Source organism: Coregonus clupeaformis, chromosome 15 (genome assembly GCF_020615455.1).
Source record: "Coregonus clupeaformis isolate EN_2021a chromosome 15, ASM2061545v1, whole genome shotgun sequence".
Lineage (NCBI taxonomy): Eukaryota > Metazoa > Chordata > Actinopteri > Salmoniformes > Salmonidae > Coregonus > Coregonus clupeaformis.
Window position 1 is genome coordinate 16,045,509 of NC_059206.1, and position 21,604 is coordinate 16,067,112.

General features: G+C 45.3%; 1 protein-coding gene across 1 annotated transcript in view; it reads right to left on the reverse strand.

Moving 5' to 3' along the window:
* The window catches only part of crb2a (crumbs cell polarity complex component 2a), a 36,044-nt gene extending 15,031 nt beyond the window's left edge, over positions 1–21,013 (reverse strand). The window contains exon 1 of the mRNA XM_041897534.2: positions 20,762–21,013. Within this exon, the coding sequence (XP_041753468.2) occupies positions 20,762–20,828 (67 nt within the window). The 5' untranslated portion in view covers positions 20,829–21,013. The remainder of the gene's footprint in view (positions 1–20,761) is intronic.
* Between the last annotated feature and the right edge of the window lie 591 nt (positions 21,014–21,604).

The window sequence follows — 21,604 nt, forward strand, 5'->3', positions numbered from 1 at the left end:
TTTGGTGCCCTCTGTATGTACATGGAGCTGAACCACAGGAGGCCGCTGAGGGGAGGACGGATTATAATAATGGCTGGTGTCTAATGTATTCGATAATAATATATAATATAATATGCCATTTAGCAGACGCTTTTATCCAAAGCGACTTACAGTCATGTGCGCATACATTTTTACGTATGGGTGGTCTTGGGGATCGAACCCACTACCCTGGCGTTACAAGCGCCATGCTCTACCAATTGAGCTACAGAGGACCACGATACCATTCCCCCCATTCCGCTCCAGCCATTACAACTAGCCCGCCCTCCCCAATTAAGGTGCCACCAATCTCCTGTGAACTGAATCGAACAGGACGCTTTTGGGAGAAGGAGGGGTGATTTTCTGTCCATCCATTATCTCCCTGCAACCGGCCAATCGTGTGAGCCCAGTGTGGAATCAGTCCACATTCCACAGATTGAACAGACCCCCATCCCCCACCTCCACCGTCCACCCCACCATCCCAAACTAACTCCCCCCACCACCCCACCATCCCACATCCACCCTCACATCCATCCCCCACACTTTGATCAGTGTTCTGTTCCCAAATTCTCATTGGAGCGGAAGATATTAACGATGAAGGGAGTAGAGAGAGCGAGGGGGAGGGATGGGGGTAGGGTGAGGGAGAGAGGGATGGGGGTAGGGTGAGGGGGGGAGGCAGGGAGGCAGGGAGGGAGGGAGGGAGGGTGGGGGGTAGGGGTGAGGGAGAGAGGGAGGGTGGGGGTAGGGGTGAGGGAGGGAGGGAGGGAGGGTGGGGGTAGGGGTGAGGGAGGGAGGGAGGGAGGGTGGGGTGAGGGAGGGAGGGAGGGTGGGGGGTAGGGGGTGAGGGAGGGAGGGTGGGTGGGGTGGGTGGGGGGTAGGGTGGAGAGAGGGAGGGAGGGAGGGTGGGGGGTAGGGGTGAGGGTGGGAGGGTGGGTGGGGGTAGGGGGAGGGAGGGAGGGAGGGAGGGTGGGGGTAGGGTGAGAGAGGGAGGAATGTTGCAGACACTGGTAGTGTGGCGCATGGTCCAAGAGATTGACCTCGTCTCACACACAACATTAGTGATGTTGGCCAGGTTTTCCTTTGGGACAGAGACATGTAGAGACATAGGTAGACCAATCCAACAATGTTTGGCTAGGAGCACAGTTGGAAACGCTTTCCACCGTTGGTCCTCTTATAGCTGCATCTGACAGATGGCCTTGGACATAAGCTCTTAACACCCCTGGACCTGTCACCGCTGACTGATGGAGAGTGTCAGACACAGAGAGAGCCCTGGGCATCTCAGAGTAGGAGCGCTGATCTAGGATCAGTTTTGCCCATCTTTTAGATCATATGGGACAGGGAGGACCTGATCAGCACTCCTACTCTGGGACACTTTATGAACACAGTTCCTGTTCCCTGCATTACCACAGGGCCCCTCATTTGGAGTTGGCATCAACTCCCTGACCACTTGTGTGATCCCAGCGTCCGTCTGCGACGACGCCATCTCCGGCTCACACCTCTGACCCCGTCACCACCCCCATCTGAGCCAAACGAAGGCGTTCAGGGAACACCCACGGTGCAACACTCGTGATTAACCAAAGAAAAGAGAAATGGGGATAAATTCTTCCAGTTTTTCAGGAATCAAATTAAGGCAGTTAGTTAGTTAGTGCCTGTCAGTTCTTATTCAGTGGAATTTCTTCAACTGTATTGAAAACAAGGTATTAGAGGCAGCCATTCAGAAACACATGGAGCAGGTGAACACGTGGCGTGGAAAGAGTCACTTTGGAATATGACCGCCATGCCTTAGACTCACCCTACTGAAACTAAGTCACCATGATGGCTTTGCCAAAATGTCCATCAGTCTAGGTATATCTAGGTGCACCCTGTGTATCAGTTAGGGTGGCCCCACCCTCAGCGGCTTCCAGAAACAACCGGATGCATCCAGTTCTCAGGGGAAATGGAAAGAGAGCCTGTGACGCGAATTCCGCTTTTGGACATTAACAAGGCGACACGCCATCTTAACTCCTCCTCCACATTTACTGGATTGGTTGAACAGTGCAGAAAAGAACCTCCACCGACAGGACCAGAAAGAAAGAAACGGCTGCTATGTTAGGTTAGGGTGGCCATGATACTAAGAGAGATTGTTTGGCATGGACTGACAACTAAGGCTGCGCTTACACAGGCAGACCAATTCTGATGAATTGCCCGATTATTGGCAAAAGATCTGATCTGATTGGTCAAAAGACCAATTAGTGGCAAAAAAATATCAGAATTGGGCTGCCTGTGTAAATGCAGCTAGAGGCTGTTTGTAAAAACATCAGAGTGGTGATGTATTCACTTTGGAAATAGTTTTTGTCTGTGATTGGGGCAAGTTCTTTTCCCCAAGTTCTGCCTGTAATTATTGCAAGTTCTGTTCCCCAACCTAGCAGTATGGGAATCCATAACTTAGACACCATAACATAGGGGAACAGGTTATCCATAGTATGTTTTCTGAAATACAAACCTCATTTGACAATGGAACCTCAATGTGATGAAATCCATGATAAAGTCTCCCATTGTGAGGTCATCTAATCAAAGTCAGAGTGTTACTTTCAGGCCAAGAGAAATCCCTTGATCAGCTTGTCAGCTAGTTGAACGCTCTGTCACAACAGCCGGAGCTTACTGCTTGATCTGAAGCAGAGAGACATCTACAAAAGAAGATAGCTCAATAGCAAGCAAGCTCGGCGTCTGCAGGCAGTATGCTGAACAGCGTCTAAAAGGTTCTAACGAGACTCAAAGAGAAGCCTCAGGGTGCTTCCTGGGGTCTCTGTGGGCTATTGTGTTTTTCATTCATTCAACTGTCTCGAACAGCCACACACTCATTCATACACACTCACACACCTGCCACCGGCGACCCTTGGATACCGGAAAGCAGCCAGGAATTCCTTTATTGCACGTGCATGTGTGTGTGTGCCCAACCCCGAGTCCGGGAAAGGGACTGGCCAACCCATGACTCCCCCAAAAACTCCCCCCAAAAGTGTCCAGCAAAGTAGGGTTGCCATGGCAGCCTAAAAGTTATGCAGGGGGCTTAGGGAGGGCCAGCGACCTCCCCTGACCTCCTCCTCCAACTCTCCTGTCAGAGTGAGGGATGCTGGGATAGGGTGGTAGCAGGAATGGGGGTAAGAAAGATTGAGGGTAAAGGTGGTAATGGGGTAAGAAAGATGGAGGGTAAAGAGAAGCTGTTTAACCTCACTCTCCCTCACCTCATGCTGTGGCCCACTCATGGAAGAACACTTGCTGGCTCGCCAGAAGGCAGGTTGTCACATCTCATTTCAGTTTTAAAGGTGCATGGAGCTTGCTGTGTGTTTGTAGGAACTCAGAGGATTACAGTGGGGCTTCTGGTGGGTTTTAGCTGAATGGCAAATCCCTTTAGAGAGCAGGCGGAGTATAAAAACGTGTAGACTTAGTCCGTAGTCTCCCGTTGAGGTGAAAGGTACCGTGGTAAAGAAAAAAAAGGTCCCGAAGTAGGACTTGGTTGCACAGACAAGATCACACCTCTCTCTGCCCATGAAGGAATTTAGGGCATTCATTTTTTTTTCAGAAGTTTGGAACCAAAACAATTAAGATTCTGTGGTACACAATTAAGACATTTTTCATGCATTATGCTCAAAGCACTAATTACGATAATGATGATAGTCTCACTGACTGGGTAATTACAGTATAATGGAGGATTGTGATAAGATAGAACACCATTCTTCTCTTCGGGACCTGGGAGAGCCACGCCGTGTGTTCTGTTTCCTCCCAGCCCAGTACTATACAGTGAGGGAAAAAAGTATTTGATCCCCAGCTGATTTTGTACGTTTGCCCACTGACAAAGAAATGATCAGTCTATAATTTTAATGGTAGGTTTATTTGAACAGTGAGAGACAGAATAACAACAAAAAAATCCAGAAAAACGCATGTCAAAAATGTTATAAATTGATTTGCATTGTAATGAGGGAAATAAGTATTTGACCCCCTCTCAATCAGAAAGATTTCTGGCTCCCAGGTGCTCCTAATCTCAGTTTGTTACCTGTATAAAATACACCTGTCCACAGAAGCAATCAATCAATCAGATTCCAAACTCTCCAACATGGCCAAGACCAAAGAGCTCTCCAAGGATGTCAGGGACAAGACTGTAGACCTACACAAGGCTGGAATGGGCTACAAGACCATCGCCAAGCAGCTTGGTGAGAAGGTGACAACAGTTGGTGCGATTATTCGCAAATGGAAGAAACACAAAAGACCTGTCAATCTCCCTCGGCCTGGGGCTCCATGCAAGATCTCACCTCGTGGAGTTGCAATGATCATGAGAACGGTGAGGAATCAGCCCAGAACTACACGGGAGGATCTTGTCAATGATCTCAAGGCAGCTGGGACCATAGTCACCAAGAAAACAATTGGTAACACACTACGCCGTGAAGGACTGAAATCCTGCAGCGCCCGCAAGGTCCCCCTGCTCAAGAAAGCACATATACAGGCCCCACTGAAGTTTGCCAATGATGATTCAGAGGAGAACTGGGTGAAAGTGTTGTGGTCAGATGAGACCTAAATGGAGCTCTTTGGCATCAACTCAACTCGCCGTGTTTGGAGGAGGAGGAATGCTGCCTATGACCCCAAGAACACCATCCCCACTGTCAAACATGGAGGTGGAAACATTATGCTTTGGGGATGTTTTTCTGCTAAGGGGACAGGACAACTTCACCGCATCAAAGGGACGATGGACAGGGCCATGTACCGTCAAATCTTGGGTGAGAAACTCCTTCCCTCAGCCAGGGCATTGAAAATGGGTCGTGGATGGGTATTCCAGCATGACAATGACCCAAAACACACGGCCAAGGCAACAAAGGAGTGGCTCAAGAAGAAGCACATTAAGGTCCTGGAGTGGCCTAGCCAGTCTCCAGACCTTAATCCCATAGAAAATCTGTGGAGGGAGCTGAAGGTTCGAGTTGCCAAACGTCAGCCTCGAAACCTTAATGACTTGGAGAAGATCTGCAAAGAGGAGTGGGACAAAATCCCTCCTGAGATATGTGCAAACCTGGTGGCCAACTACAAGAAACGTCTGACCTCTGATTGCCAACAAGGGTTTTGCCACCAAGTACTAAGTCATGTTTTGCAGAGGGGTCAAATACTTATTTCCCTCATTAAAATGCAAATCAATTCATAACATTTTTGACATGCGTTTTTCTGGATTGTTTTGTTGTTATTCTGTCTCTCACTGTTCAAATAAACCTACTATTAAAATGATAGACTGATCATGTCTTTGTCAGTGGGCAAATGTAAAAAAATCAGCAGGGGATCAAATACTTTTTTCCCTCACTGTAACACCTGGTTCAGATAATCAAAAGTATTGATGATCAGTTCAATCAGGGCTCTCCAGAACTGGGAAGGAAGACCCTGAGATTGATGATGAATGTTACCCTGGGCATCCATGTCCCATGCACCTTTTCCTCTATGCACATGATATTAACGTCTTACATTTCATGTACCTGTTATTTAACGCTAAATCTTATCTCGGACAATAAGAATATGGCCCTCTACATGGGTAGGAACATATCATTTGTTTGGAGTATCCTCTGTGAATCAGTATCAATATTGTATGTATTGTAATAGTCCCCTGTAGCTCAGTTGGTAGAGCATGGCGCTTGCAACGCCAGGGTTGTGGGTTCGTTTCCCACGGGGGGCCAGTGTGAAAATGTATGCACTCACTAACTGTAAGTTGCTCTGGATAAGAGCGCCTGCTAAATGACTAAAATGTAAAATGTAATATTGACAGCCCCTTCAATTTGGCCTGGAGTGAACCGGAAATGGGCTTAGCCTCCTAGTGAGCAATGAAGCTATACCGGACATAAAATAAATGACTGAAATGTTGAAATAAATTATCCAGAAATGAGAATGGGCTGAGTGGACAACCCTGACATGCACCCTTTTTCTAATTTTACAATTTTTTCCACCCTTCAACTCCTTAGAGGCAGGTCAGATAGCCTTCCTGACCTTGAGAGCCTTTCTCTGGTCTTAACCTCTCCCGGCTGCTTTCGGCCAATCCCCTTGCTCCTCTAAGCTCCTGACAGCAGGATACCTGAGCAGATTACCACTGAGAGGCTCTCTGCATGTTCTCACTTCTCACTTCTCACTTCACACGCACACACACATGTTCTACATACATATTACATAACAATGCCCGCATATACCCACACTTACGCATGTGCACAGATATATACGTATACTCACAACTTCAAGTACTATGCATGTACACAGGGATATACAGTACCAGTCAAAAGTTTGGACACACCTACTCATTTAAGGGTTTTTCTTAATTTTTTTACTATTTTCTACATTGTAGAATAATAGTGAAGACATCAAAACTATGAAATAACACATGGAATCATGTAGTAACCAAAAAAGTGTTAAACAATTGTTATTTTATATTTGAGATTCTTCAAAGTAGCTACCCTTTGCCTTGATGACAGCTTTGCGCACTCTAGGCATTCTCTCAACCAGCTTCATGAGGTAGTCACCTGGAATGCATTTCAATTAACAGGTGTGCCTTCTTTAAAGTTAATTTGTGGAATTTCTTTCCTCCTTAATGCGTTTGAGCCAATCAGTTGTGTTGTGACAAGGTAGGGGTGGTATACAGAAATTAGCCCTATTTAGTAAAAGACCAAGTCTATATTATGGCAAGAACCTCTCAAATAAGCGAAGAGAAACGACAGTCCATCATTACTTTAAGACATGAAGGTCAGTCAATCCGGAAAATGTCAAGAACTTGAAAAAAAAATATTCAAGTGCAGTCGCAAAAACCATCAATCGCTATGATGAAACTGGCTCTCATGAGGACCGCCACAGGAAAGGAAGACCCAGAGTTACCTCTGCTGCAGAGGATACATTCATTAGAGTTAACTGCACCTCAGATTGCAGCCCAAATAAATGCTTCACAGAGTTCAAGTAACAGACACATCTCAACATCAACTGTTCAGAGGAGACTGCGTGAATCAGGCCTTCATGGTCAAATTGCTGCAAAGAAACCACTACTAAAGGACACCGATAAGGAAACACGAGCAATGGACATTAGACCGGTGGAAATCTGTCCTTTGGTCTGATGAGTCCAAATTTGAGATTTTTGGTTCCAACCACTGTGTCTTTGTAAGACGCAGAGTAGGTGAACAGATGATCTCCACATGTGCGGTTCCCACCGTGATGGTGTGTGGGTGCTTTGCTGGTGACACTGTCTGTGATTTATTTAGAATTCAAGGCACACTTAACCCGAATTGCTACCACAGCATTCTGCAGGGATATGCCATCCCATCTGGTTTGCGTTTAGTGGGACTATCATTTGTTTTTCAACAGGACAATGACCCAACACACCTCCAGGCTGTGTAAGGGCTATTTGACCAAGAAGGAGAGTGATGGAGTGCTGCATCAGATGACCTGGCCTCCACAATCACCCGATCTCAACCCAGTTGAGATGGTTTGGGATGAGTTGGACCGCAGAGTGAAGGAAAAGCAGCCAACAAGTGCTCAGCATATGTGGGAACTCCTTCAAGACTGTTGGAAAAGCATTTCAGGTGAAGCTGGTTGAGAGAATGCCAAGAGTGTGCAAAGCTGTCATCAAGGCAAAGGGTGGCTACTTTGAAGAATCTAAAATCTAAAATATATTTTGATTTGTTTAACACTTTTTTGGTTACTACATGATTCCATATGTGTTATTTTATAGTTTTGATGTCTTCACTATTATTCTACAATGTAGAAAACAGTAAAAAATTAAGAAAAACCCTTGAATGAGTAGGTGTGTCCAAACTTTTGACTGGTAATGTATGTATACTCACATCTTCAAGTACTATGCATGTACACAGGTATATACAGTGGGGGAAAAAAGTATTTAGTCAGCCGCCAATTGTGCAAGTTCTCCCACTTAAAAAGATGAGAGAGGCCTGTAATTTTCATCATAGGTACACGTCAACTATGACAGACAAAATGAGGAAAAAAAATCCAGAAAATCACATTGTAGAATTTTTTATGAATTTATTTGCAAATTATGGTGGAAAATAAGTATTTGGTCAATAACAAAAGTTTCTCAATACTTTGTTATATACCCTTTGTTGGCAATGACACAGGTCAAACGTTTTCAGTAAGTCTTCACAAGGTTTTCACACACTGTTACTGGTATTTTGGCCCATTCCTCCATGCAGATCTCCTCTAGAGCAGTGATGTTTTGGGGCTGTCGCAGGGCAACACGGACTTTCAACTCCCTCCAAAGATTTTCTATGGGGTTGAGATCTGGAGACTGGCTAGGCCACTCCAGGACCTTGAAATGCTTCTTACGAAGCCACTCCTTCGTTGCCCGGGCGGTGTGTTTGGGATCATTGTCATGCTGAAAGACCCAGCCACGTTTCATCTTCAATGCCCTTGCTGATGGAAGGAGGTTTTCACTCAAAATCTCACGATACATGGCTCCATTCATTCTTTCCTTTACACGGTTCAGTCGTCCTGGTCCCTTTGCAGAAAAAACAGCTCCAAAGCATGATGTTTCCACCCCCATGCTTCACAGTAGGTATGGTGTTCTTTGGATGCAACTCAGCATTCTTTGTCCTCCAAACACGACAAGTTGAGTTTTTACCAAAAAGTTCTATTTTGGTTTCATCTGACCATATGACATTCTCCCAATCCTCTTCTGGATCATCCAAATGCACTCTAGCAAACTTCAGATGGGCCTGGACATGTACTGGCTTAAGCAGGGGGACACGTCTGGCACTGCAGGATTTGAGTCCCTGGCGGCGTAGTGTGTTACTGATGGTAGGCTTTGTTACTTTGGTCCCAGCTCTCTGCAGGTCATTCACTAGGTCCCCCCGTGTGGTTCTGGGATTTTTGCTCACCGTTCTTGTGATCATTTTGACCCCACGGGGTGAGATCTTGCGTGGAGCCCCAGATCGAGGGAGATTATCAGTGGTCTTGTATGTCTTCCATTTCCCAATAATTGCTCCCACAGTTGATTTATTCAAACCAAGCTGCTTACCTATTGCAGATTCAGTCTTCCCAGCCTGGTGCAGGTCTACAATTTTGTTTCTGGTGTCCTTTGACAGCTCTTTGGTCTTGGCCATAGTGGAGTTTGGAGTGTGACTGTTTGAGGTTGTGGACAGGTGTCTTTTATACTGATAACAAGTTCAAACAGGTGCCATTAATACAGGTAACGAGTGGACGACAGAGGACCCTCTTAAAGAAGAAGTTACAGGTCTGTGAGAGCCAGAAGTCTTGCTTGTTTGTAGGTGACCAAATACTTATTTTCCACCATAATTTGCAAATAAATTCATTAAAAATCCTACAATGTGATTTTCTGGATTTTTTTTCTCTCAATTTGTCTGTCATAGTTGACGTGTACCTATGATGAAAATTACAGGCCTCTCTCATCTTTTTAAGTGGGAGCACTTGCACAATTGGTGGCTGACTAAATACTTTTTTTCTCCACTGTACGTATTCTCACAACTTCAAGTGCTATGCATGTACACACACTATACCTCTACATTAGCATGTAGACAAATAAACATCCTCGAAACGCACACGCTCATACACCAGTCATGCTTCTGCAGTATGTACACATAAACACACATACAGTATTTGAGCCAGGTAGACAAACACAAAAGTATACTAAAGTGTTGACTGTGATTTGAGCCCCGGTCTTTGACTTTTCACAAAACGTATCAAAATAGAATCCACTGGTCCAAGAAGGCAAACGAAGGAAGTAATCCACAGATTCAAATAAAACCAGGCATAAAAGGCACAATCTGTAGTTTCATTTCTGGTTAAGATTTGTTGCAAGTGTAGTGCACTGATTGGCTTAAATAGACTTCATTTAGTTTTTATGTGTGTCTGTGTTCTTGTTTGAGCTCTGATTGGTTGTACCACAGGGGATAAAAAGTTACAGATTCATATTCACACTGACTCGTACACAAACTATAGATGACTGGTACTGACTCACTATAGATGACTCGTTCTGACTCACTATAGATGACTGGTCCTGACTCACATTCTGACTCACTATAGATGACTGGTCCTGACTCACTATAGATTACTGGTACTGACTCATTATAGATGATTGGTTCTGACTCACTATAGATGACTGGTCCTGACTCACTATAGATGACTGGTCCTGACTCACATTCTGACTCACTATAGATGACTGGTCCTGACTCACTATAGATGACTGGTCCTGACTCACATTCTGACTCACTATAGATGACTGGTCCTGACTCACTATAGATGACTGGTACTGACTCATTGTAGATGATTGGTTCTGACTCACTATAGATGACTGGTCCTGACTCACTATAGATGACTGGTCCTGACTCACTATAAATGACTGGTACTTACTCACTATAGATGACTGGTACAGACTCATTATAGATGACTGGTTCTGACTCACTATAGATGACTGGTACTGACTCACTATAGATGACTGGTTCTGACTCACTATAGATGACTGGTCCTGACTCACATTCTGACTCACTAGAGATGACTGGTTCTGACTCACTATAGATGACTGGTACTGACTCACTATAGATGACTGGTCCTGACTCACATTCTGACTCACTAGAGATGATTGGTTCTGACTCACTATAGATGACTGGTCCTGACTCACTATAGATGACTGGTCCTGACTCACTAGAGATGACTGGTTCTGACTCACTATAGATGACTGGTCCTGACTCACTATAGATGACTGGTCCTGACTCACTATAGATGACTGGTCCTGACTCATTATAGATGACTGGTACAGACTCATTATAGATGACTGGTACAGACTCATTATAGATGACTGGTACAGACTCATTATAGATGACTGGTACAGACTCATTATAGATGACTGGTACAGACTCATTATAGATGACTGGTACAGACTCATTATAGATGACTGGTTCTGACTCATTATAGATGACTGGTACTGACTCATGTTTACCCACTGTACCTGATACCGCACACAGACACAATGGGAGGTTCCTCTGGGACGGCGAGACGCGACAGCCGTCTCCCACACCTGTCTCATCTCCACTCATCACCCCCCTCCATCTCTCTCCCTCCCTCCCTCCCCCTCACACACAGACACACATATACACACACACACAGTTCCCCCTCCCCATTCCAGCTTTTTTGCCCAAAACCCATTACCACACACATGCATATTTTCTCTCTCTCTCTCTCTCTCTTTCACACACACACACACAGCACCTCCTCATTCAAATCCCCTTACCAAACACACACTCAATCTCCCACACAGCCCCTTCTCTCCCATTCCGACCTCTAAAGGAGGGCAAGTCATCGCTAAAACATTCCACTCTTGTGATGTCACCACCTTCCCTCCTCTCTGGTGCCTATCTAACCTAGCAATGCCTTTTATCTCTGGTGAACCTGGCCATGGGCGTGGAATGCCAGTCACTCTGGACTTGGGGACAGGACTTGGGGCTCGTAGGTATCTTTTACCACAGCGTGTGGTGATGATCCAGGCTCGGCTGTCAGTCAAGGCAGACCAGACAGTCCAGACCAGGGTTGTGTTCATTTGGCAGAAAACAGAAGAAAATAACTGAAACAGTGAGGCAATATTTGGACTTGTCCAAGTAGAAATATGATTTTATTTTGTTTTCAATTGAAAAATGTTTTGAAATGTTTTCTGTTACATGACCTAATGAATACAACCCAGAGTTAGTAGCTGAGTCTGAGCAATGTACCGTTTAATTTGCCACAAAAATGCATCGAATGTGAATCTTCCTGGAGATCATCCTGATTGTAATCTTAACCTACTCTAGTTGGGTCTAATCCCAACCCCATTTCAATTGGCAACCTAATCCGTCTGGGTAGTCCATGAGCACTTTCTGCAGACATTCTAGGACTGCTCTATGGTACTGAGATGTCTGGAAAGTCATTGACTAAGTATGCTTGAACTGACTCAGTATATAGCTTACTTACAGTGCATTCGGAAAGTATTCAGACCCCTTGACTCTTTCCACATTTTGTTAGGTTACAGTCTTATTCTAAAATGGATTAAATAGTTTTTCCCCCTCATCAATCTACACACAATACCCCATAATGACAAAGCAAAAACTATTTTTTATACATTTGCAAAAATGTCAAAAAAACAAAGAACTGAAATATCACATTTAAGTATTCAGTCCCTTTACTCAGTACTTTGTTGAAGCACCTTTGGCAGCGATTACAGCCTCAAGTCTTCTTGGGTTTGATGCTACAAGCTTGGCACACCTGTAGAATAGCGCCGAAGGAGATGGCTGCCGTTTTATGGGCTCCTAACCAATTGTGCTATTGTGTGTGTTTTTTCACGTTATTTGTAACTTTTTTTGTATATAATGTTTCTGCCACTGTCTCTTATGACCAAAAAGAGCTAATGGATATCAGGACAGCGATTACTCACCTTGTACTGGACAAAGATTTTTTCTTTAATGAGTCGGATGCGAAGGATTTTCTTCAGACACCCGACAAGGCCCAAATCCCTGTCATTCACATTGAGAAAGAGACAGAGATATCGGGGTCGTAGGTCGGAGTGCCTTGTAAGGATACGATGGCGAGTGCGTAATCTGCCTCTACCATCAGTCCTATTAGCCAACGTACAATCGTTGGATAACAAAATTGACGAACTAAGATCATGGATATCCTAACAATGGGACATTAAAAACTGTAATATCTTATGTTTCACAGAGTCGTGGCTGAACGACGAAATGGATAACATACGGCTGGCGGGATATATGCTGCATTGGCAAGATAGAACAGCTGCCTCCGGTGAGACAAGGGACTGGTGGTCTGTGTATATTTGTAAACAACAGCTGGTGCACGAAATCAAATATTAAGGAAGTCTCAAGGTTTTGCTTGGCTGAGGTAGAGTATCTCATGATAAGCTGTAGACCACACTATTTACCAAGAGAGTTTTCATCTATATTTTTTGTAGCTGTCTATTTACCACCACAAACTGATGCTGGCATTAAGACCACATTCAATGAGCTGTATAAGGCCATAAGCAAACAGGAAAACGCTCATCCAGAGGCGGCGCTCCTAGTGGCCGGGGACTTTAATGCAGGGAAACTTACATCCGTTTTATGTCATTTCTACCAGCATGTTAAATGTGCAACCAGAGGAAAAAAACCTCTAGACCACCTTTACTCCACACACAGAGCAGCGTACAAAGCTCTCCCTCGCCCTCCATTTGGCAAATCTGACCATAACTCTATCCTCCTGATTCCTGTTTACAAGCAAAAACTAAAGTAGGAAGCACCAGTGACTCGGTCAATAAGGAAGTGGTCAGATGACGCAGATGCTAAGCTATGGGACTGTTTTGCTAGCACAGACTGGAATATGTTCGGGATTCTTCCGATGGCATTGAGGAGTACACCACATTAGTCACTGGCTTCATCAATAAGTGCATCGATGACATCGTCCCCACAGTGACCGTACGTACATACCCCAACCAGAAGCCATGGATTACAGGCAACATCCGCACTGAGCTAAAGGGTAGAGCTGCCGCTTTAAAGGAGCGGGACTCTAACCCGGATGCTTATAAGAAATCCCGCTATACCCTCCGATGAACCATCAAACAGGCAAAGAGTCAATACAGGACTAAGATTGAATCGTACTACACCGGCTCTGATGCTCGTCGGATGTGGCAGGGCTTGCAAACTATTACAGACTACAAAGGGAAGCACAGCCGCGAGCTGCCCAGTGACACGAGCCTACCAGACGAGCTAAATTACTTCTATGCTCACTTCGAGGCAAGCAACACTGAAGTATGCATGAGAGCAACAGCTGTTCCGGACGACTGTGTGATCATGCTCTCCGTAGCCGATTTGAGTAAGACCTTTCAACAGGTCAACATTCACAAGGCCGCAGGGCCAGATGGATTACCAGGACGTGTACTCCGAGCATGCGCTGACCAACTGGCAAGTGTCTTAACTGACATTTTCAACATGTCCCTGACTGAGTCTGTAATACCAACATGTTTCAAGCAGAATCCCTGTGCCCAAGAACACCAAGGTAACCTGCCTAAATGACTACTGACCTGTAGCACTCACGTCTGTAGCCATGAAGTGCTTTGAAAGGCTGGTCATGGCTCACATCAACAACATTATCCCAGAAACCCTAGACCCACTACAATTTGCATACCGTCCCAACAGATCCACAGATGATGCAATATCTATTGCACTCCACACTGCCCTTTCCCACCTGGATAGTGCCCTCAAAGCTCATCACTAAGCTAAGGACCCTGGGACTAAACACCTCCCTCTGCAACTGGATCCTGGACTTCCTGATGGGCCGCCCCCAGGTGGTAAGGGTAGGTAACAACACATCTGCCACGCTGATCCTCAACACGGTGGCCCCTCAGTTGTGAGTGCTCAGTCCCCTCCTGTACTCCCTGTTCACCCATGACTGCATGGCCAGGCACGACTCCAACACCATCATTAAGTTTGCCGCCGACACAACAGTGGTAGGCCTGATCACCGACAACGATGAGACAGCCTATAGGGAGGAGGTCAGAGACCTGGCCGTATGGTGCCAGGATAACAACTTCTCCCTCAACGTGATCAAGACAAAGGAGATGATTGTGGACTACAGGAAAAAGAAGAGGACCGAGCACGCCCCCATTCTCATCGACAGGGCTGTAGTGGAGCAGGTTGAGTGCTTCAAGTTCCTTGGTGTCCACATCACCAACGAACTATCATGGTCCAAACACCCCAAGACAGTCGTGAAGAGGGCACGACAAAGCCTATTCCCCCTCAGGAGACTGAAAAGATTTGGCATGGGTCATCAGATTCTCAAAAAGTTATACAGCTGCACCATCGAGAGCATCCTGACTGGTTGCATCACTGCCTGGTATGGCAACTGCTCGGACTCCGACCGTACATACGGCCCAGTACATCACTGGGGCTAAGCTTCCTGCCATCCAGGACCTCTATACCGGGCAGTGTCAGAGGAAGGCCCTAAATATTGTCAAAGCCTCCAGCCACCCTAGTCATAGACTGTTCTCTCTGCTACCGCACAGCAAGCGGTACCAGATCGCTATGTCTAGGTCCAAAAGGCTTCTTAACAGTTAATCAAATGGCTACCCGGACAATTTGCATTACTTTATCTCTACCTACATGTACATATTACCTCAATTACCTCGACTAACCTGTGCCCCCGCACATTGACTCTGTACCGGCACCCCCTGAAGCCACTCCTGCGTTGTCTTGGCTGTGTGCGTAGGGTCATTGTCCTGTTGGAAGGTGAACCTTCGCCCCAGTCTGAGGTCCTGAGCGCTCTGGAGCAGGTTTTCATCAAGGATCTCTCTGTACTTTGCTCTGTTCATCTTTCCCTCGATCCTGACTAGTCTCCCAATCCCTTTCGCTGATAAACATCCCCACAGCATGATGCTGCCACCACCATGCTTCACCGTAGGGTGGTGCCAGGTTTCCTCCAGACGTGACGCTTGGCATTCAGGCCGAAGAGTTCAATCTTGGTTTCATCAGACCAGAGAATCTTGTTTCTCATGGTCTAAGAGTCCTTTAGGTGCCTTTTGGCAAACTCCAAGTGGGCTGTCATGTGCCTTTTGCTGAGGAGTGACTTCCGTCTGGCCACTCTACCATAAAGGCCTGATTGGTGGAGTGCTGCAGAGATAGTTGTCCTTCTGGAAGGTTCTCCCATCTCCACAGAGGAACTCTGGAGCTCTGTCAGAGTGACCATCGGGTTCTGACCAAGGCCCTTTTGCCCGATTGCTCAGTTTGGCCAGGCGGCCAGCGCTAGGAAGAATCTTGGTGGTTCCAAACTTCTTCCATTTAAGAATGATAGAGGTCACTGTGTTCTTGGGGACCTTCAACGCTGCAGACATTTTCTGGTACTCTTCCTCAGATCTGTGCTTTGACATAATCCTGTCTCGGAGCTCTATGGATAATTCCTTCGACCTCATGGCTTGGTTTTTGCTATGACAGGCACTGTCAACTGTGGGACCTTATATAGACAGGTGTGCCTTTACAAATCATGTCCAATAAATGTAATTTACTACAGGTGGACTCCAATCAAGTTGTAGAAACATCTCAAGGATGATTAATGGAAACAGGATGCACCTGAGCTCAATTTCGAGTTTCTTAGCAAAGGGTCTGAATACTTATGTAAATAAGGTATTTTTGTTTTTCATCTTTTATAGATGTTTTCACTTTGTCATTATGGGGTATTGTGTGTAGATTGATGATGAAAAAAAAATATTTTCATACATTTTCGAATAAGGCTGTAACATAATGTGGAAAAAGGGAAGGGGTCTGAATTCTAATGCGCTGTACTTTCTCGTGTTCGTCTTATTTCAATTTCTTGTGTGTTTTTGTTCTATTTGACTTTTTGTTATTTATTTTTTATAGTACTACTGATATTGATTACTGCATTGTTGGGAAAGAGCAAGCAAGAAATTCATTTCACTGTTCTTGTGCACACAAGACCATGTCATTTGAAACATTGTTGTTTTGTCACAAGGCTTCAATAAAAGGTCACATTCAGGAGCAGTGAACAGTGAGCTTTCTTTTCAAGGTCCCTGTTTGCATCAGTTGCAAGGTGGGTTTAAGACAGACTTTCGGTTGTATTCACCATGACATTGGTGAAAAAAATGAAATTCCCTTAAATTGGGGAATCCAATCAGTTTTCCATGTTGATTCAATGTCATCACATATAATTATTTTGTTGAAATGAAATGGAAACAACATTGATTCAACAATTTTTTGAACAGTGGGTCTCCTCAGTTCAAACAGACAGTGGAGAAAGTCAACAGTGTCCAGAACAGCAGCCAGCTCTACCATGGTTCTAAACCTGGCCCAGGGAGGGAGAGAGAGGGGAGAACAGCAGACAGCTCTACCATGGATCTAAACCTGGCCCAGGGAGGGAGAGAGAGGGGAGAACAGCAGACAGCTCTACCATGGATCTAAACCTGGCCCAGGGAGGGAGAGAGAGGGGAGAACAGCAGACAGCTCTACCATGGATCTAAACCTGGCCCAGAGAGGGGAGAACAGCAGACATCTCTACCATGGATCTAAACCTGGCCCAGGAGGGAGAGAGAGGGGAGAACAGCAGCCAGCTCTACCATGGTTCTAAACCTGGCCCAGGGAGGGAGAGAGAGGGGAGAACAGCAGACAGCTCTACCATGGATCTAAACCTGGCCCAGGGAGGGAGAGAGAGGGGAGAACAGCAGACAGCTCTACCATGGATCTAAACCTGGCCCAGAGAGGGGAGAACAGCAGACATCTCTACCATGGATCTAAACCTGGCCCAGGGAGGGAGAGAGAGGGGAGAACAGCAGACAGCTCTACCATGGATCTAAACCTGGCCCAGGGAGGGAGAGAGAGGGGAGAACAGCAGACAGCTCTACCATGGATCTAAACCTGGCCCAGGGAGGGAGAGAGAGGGGAGAACAGCAGACAGCTCTACCATGGATCTAAACCTGGCCCAGGGAGGGAGAGAGAGGGGAGAACAGCAGACAGCTCTACCATGGATCTAAACCTGGCCCAGGGAGGGAGAGGGAGGGGAGAACAGCAGACAGCTCTACCATGGATCTAAACCTGGCCCAGGGAGGGAGAGAGAGGGGAGAACAGCAGCCAGCTCTACCATGGATCTAAACCTGGCCCAGGGAGGGAGAGAGAGGGGAGAACAGCAGCCAGCTCTACCATGGATCTAAACCTGGCCCAGGGAGGGGAGAACAGCAGACATCTCTACCATGGATCTAAACCTGGCCCAGGGAGGGAGAGAGAGGGGAGAACAGCAGACAGCTCTACCATGGATCTAAACCTGGCCCAGGGAGGGAGAGAGAGGGGAGAACAGCAGACAGCTCTACCATGGATCTAAACCTGGCCCAGGGAGGGAGAGAGAGGGGAGAACAGCAGACAGCTCTACCATGGATCTAAACCTGGCCCAGGGAGGGGGAGAGGGGAAAAGAAAGACGGAGAGGCTGTCACTGACATCTGACAGAACCCTTCCCCCTCTCTCTCTCCCTCTAGCTCTCTCTCTCTCGCTCTTTGGGCTGGATTCAATCCGTATCGCGGAAGTATCACAGAAAATCTGTGTCAAAATGTAAAGTTAATTTCCGATTGAGCCGACATATGCAGCATTTACCGTGAATGCAGTCTCTGCAAATGCGAGAACATTGCCTTTAAATTTCAAACAAGCTATAACACGGATCTTCCGCAATACTTCTGCAATACGGATTGAATTCAGCCCTTTCTCTCTCTTGCTGACTCTCTCTGTCTATGTTGTCACGAGCTAGGGGTCAGTGTGGGGGAGGAGCTAGGGGTCAGCATGGTGGAGTGATTTTTAAAAAGGGCCTGTGAGGTGATTTCTGACCACTGTCGTCTTTGTCTGGAACTGGGAATTAAAATAATCTCCTTCCCCCCTCAAAAAAAATAAATAAAAACCTTGGTCCTGGACAGGTCATTTCTGGTGGTGGTGGTACCAGAGAGTGAGAGGTACGGTTTACATGAAGGCGGATTTTGAGATGTGAGGTTGTTTGGTTTTGTAACACCTTGACCCCTTCCCTAGATCCCTCTTCCCCATCAAACAAACGTATTTGAGAAGAAACCTCTGGGGCACGGAGAGATAGTAATCTGCCTGTGGACAAGTGGCCGTGACTAATCCGCAAGCAAAACACCAGGGGGTCCCACACTCTGAGTGGGTGGAACCGAGCTACGAGAGTTAGCACGCTACGTAGAAACATGTTAAGCACTAACTTTGGCATTTAATTCAGAGATTCATTCAAACACATGATTTTGGGCTTTTCTTGAGATTGTTTGCGACCTCATATTGTGTCCATTCATTTGCTCGCCTCAATGGAGTTTCTCATCAGTGAGCTCACTCTTGGCTAGCCTATCTCTGCATGCATGCATGATTTGACATGGACCCCTGCCTTCGCTTCTGAACTATAAACTGGAGAACTGTGAAACAGTGGACTAAACTCCTGTGCAGGTTTCAGTTTTCCTCAATGAAACTTATTTTCCTCAATGAAACTTGCAGTGCATTTCAGCATTTGTTTCAGTGATACACCTTGATTTCATGGAAAGTCTTTTCACTCTAATCACTAATATCTTGAGCTTTGTGTCAATAATACAACATTTTCATCAAGCTCCTGATTTTAATGAGCCCCAGATAAGATATTCATTCAACTGGGTTCCACGTCGTCAAAGCAAAAGATGTTGCTCAAAGTGATTAGCCTCAAATTCTAATCTTTTTTTGAGGCCCTCCGATAATGCCCTGGAAATTAGTCTGAGGGCCCGTTGTCATGGTTATGAGCAACAATGAATGCGTAGTCGCCTACCAACCCCCGCTCTTTCTGTTTCAGACTCCCGTCAGTTGGGGGTGCATGGGGCAAAATGAGCATAAAGCAGCCAAGCTCCACCCTGAGAACCACTCCTGGGGTGCAATCAGTCCAAACAGTTGCAAAATGGAACGTTTTGCAACTAAAACAAGAGTTTATATTGGACAAATTCAGATAGGTCCCTCCCCGTTTCATTCCGTTTAAGAAACGTTTTGCAACAGAATCGGCGTAATGAATGCGCCCTGCCCCTGTAACATCGAGCAGCATCTCTCAAAACAGGGAGACGAGGGGGAATTCTTCAGGCCACTTGTTGTAAAGAGTTGGTGGTACTAGCGTCAGTTGAAACCAAGGGGAAAAAGGGGAATTCTTTAAAACAATTATTTTGAAGAGTTCGGACTAGGGTTCAATGCAAACCAATGCCAAGGAGAGTCAAAAACCAAAGGCACAGTGGATTTGTGACAACAGGGGAACACAAAGCTCATCCGACTTTAAAGACAAATTGAGACTGACTGATTTACAAATCACCTTGCATCCTAAATAACTACTCTGTCACAATTTACCCATGATACATCACTGTTTCGATGCTCTTGAACACGGACAATGTTTAGAAACTGTGGGAAATATAATTTGTGTTTCTTGTGACGTAGAATATCATTCATATTTGGGAATAAATTAATTTAAAGCAGAATAGTAAAGCAACTGCATGTGTCGAAACGTATGAAAAAAATATTAAAATAAATTATTACTTTGCAATTTAGAAATTAATTAGTTAACTTTTTCTGTTGGAGCTTCTGATTAAAATACTTCAGAAATGTGTTATGGGGCATTAAGATGTTTACTCGCTTCCTTCAATAATCTTTCCACGCAACCTGTTGCTTTCAGGAAAGGGGATTACGAGCCGCCCACAACAACTGGCAAGTGGCGCACTTGTTCCTCTGTAAGGGCTTACACCCCTGCCATACCTTCTCTTCACATTCAAAATCTTCTCCAACTTAAAGAGGCAATCTGTGATTGCTACATCCATTTTAGGACTTTTAAATTAATAATATATAACCATTGATTCTTAAAGAATATAACTTATAAATGCCTCATGAGCTTAGTTATACTGTTGTACCCCATCAGAACCCAAAATATAAGCTTGTTTTACTTCAATGCTTGTAAACAATGTAAATGTAAACAAACACTGTACAGCCTCAAAACATGGTTAAAACTATCATTTTTATATAATGGATGGTCAGTCCCTGGATCCAGACAGTTTTGTCTATGAATTTGAGAGTGGTTACATTTCTCCAGTCTTATTCCTCAACTGACTTTGTTATTGTTTGAACTGCATATTGCCACTTTAAAGAAAGCGCTACAGGATGTCATTTTTGCACTATGATACATTCACACCCCGTCCCGTAGCATCATGTCGATCACTTGCAATGAGAGACTTACCCCATTTGAACATCATCATGGTCAACAGCACTGTTTTGAGATTCAAACGAATTTTCCCAAACTCCATGGTGAATCAAGTGACCCGGGACTTAAAGAAGCAAAAAAATAATACAATGTTTTCACTTTAATAGCACCCGTCTTGGTATTCTGGAGTTAGCAGAGTTAGTGAGTCTCTTGTTGTTGCCCTGTTCTGCTGTTGGCATGCTACTGGCTGCCCATGCTTTGTTGGTAATGAGAGCAACATTAGCCTGAAGAGACAGCCTGGCCAGAGTGAGAGAGTGTATTCAGCCGGTAGGAGAGGGAGGTAGGAGAGGGAGGGGGCTGGAAAACAAGGCACGGATCAGTAAACATGGGGTGGATTCGTCTCATCTCCCCCTCTTACCCCACCTTACTATATCCCTCCTCATTTGTTATGAACAGCTACTGGGGTTAACCCTATTCATGGAAGGAGATATCAATTGCAACTGGTCATGATTACCAGTGTTAAAGCTTATTCTTTAATGTGTTGCCTACAACATCATGGCACGGTTAATGCAACTGTCCCTGACAGTTTTCAGTCATTGGGCACTACATTTGTAATTTAAAAAAATACCTAACATCCCTTTCATACATTCAATTCAAATTCCATATCCAATTCAAATACCTAATTAACTGGAATAAAATACCACATAGCAAATAGTTTAACTCTAACCTAGTCCTCATCAGTGGTCACTCCAAATATATGAGTCTGCATGGCTAATACCATGCCAAATTTCTTAATGGTCGCATACAATGGTACATCCATCCAATCCAGGGGGGATACATTTAGCATTTTTAGCCTGACTTGACCTTCTGGAGTTGTAT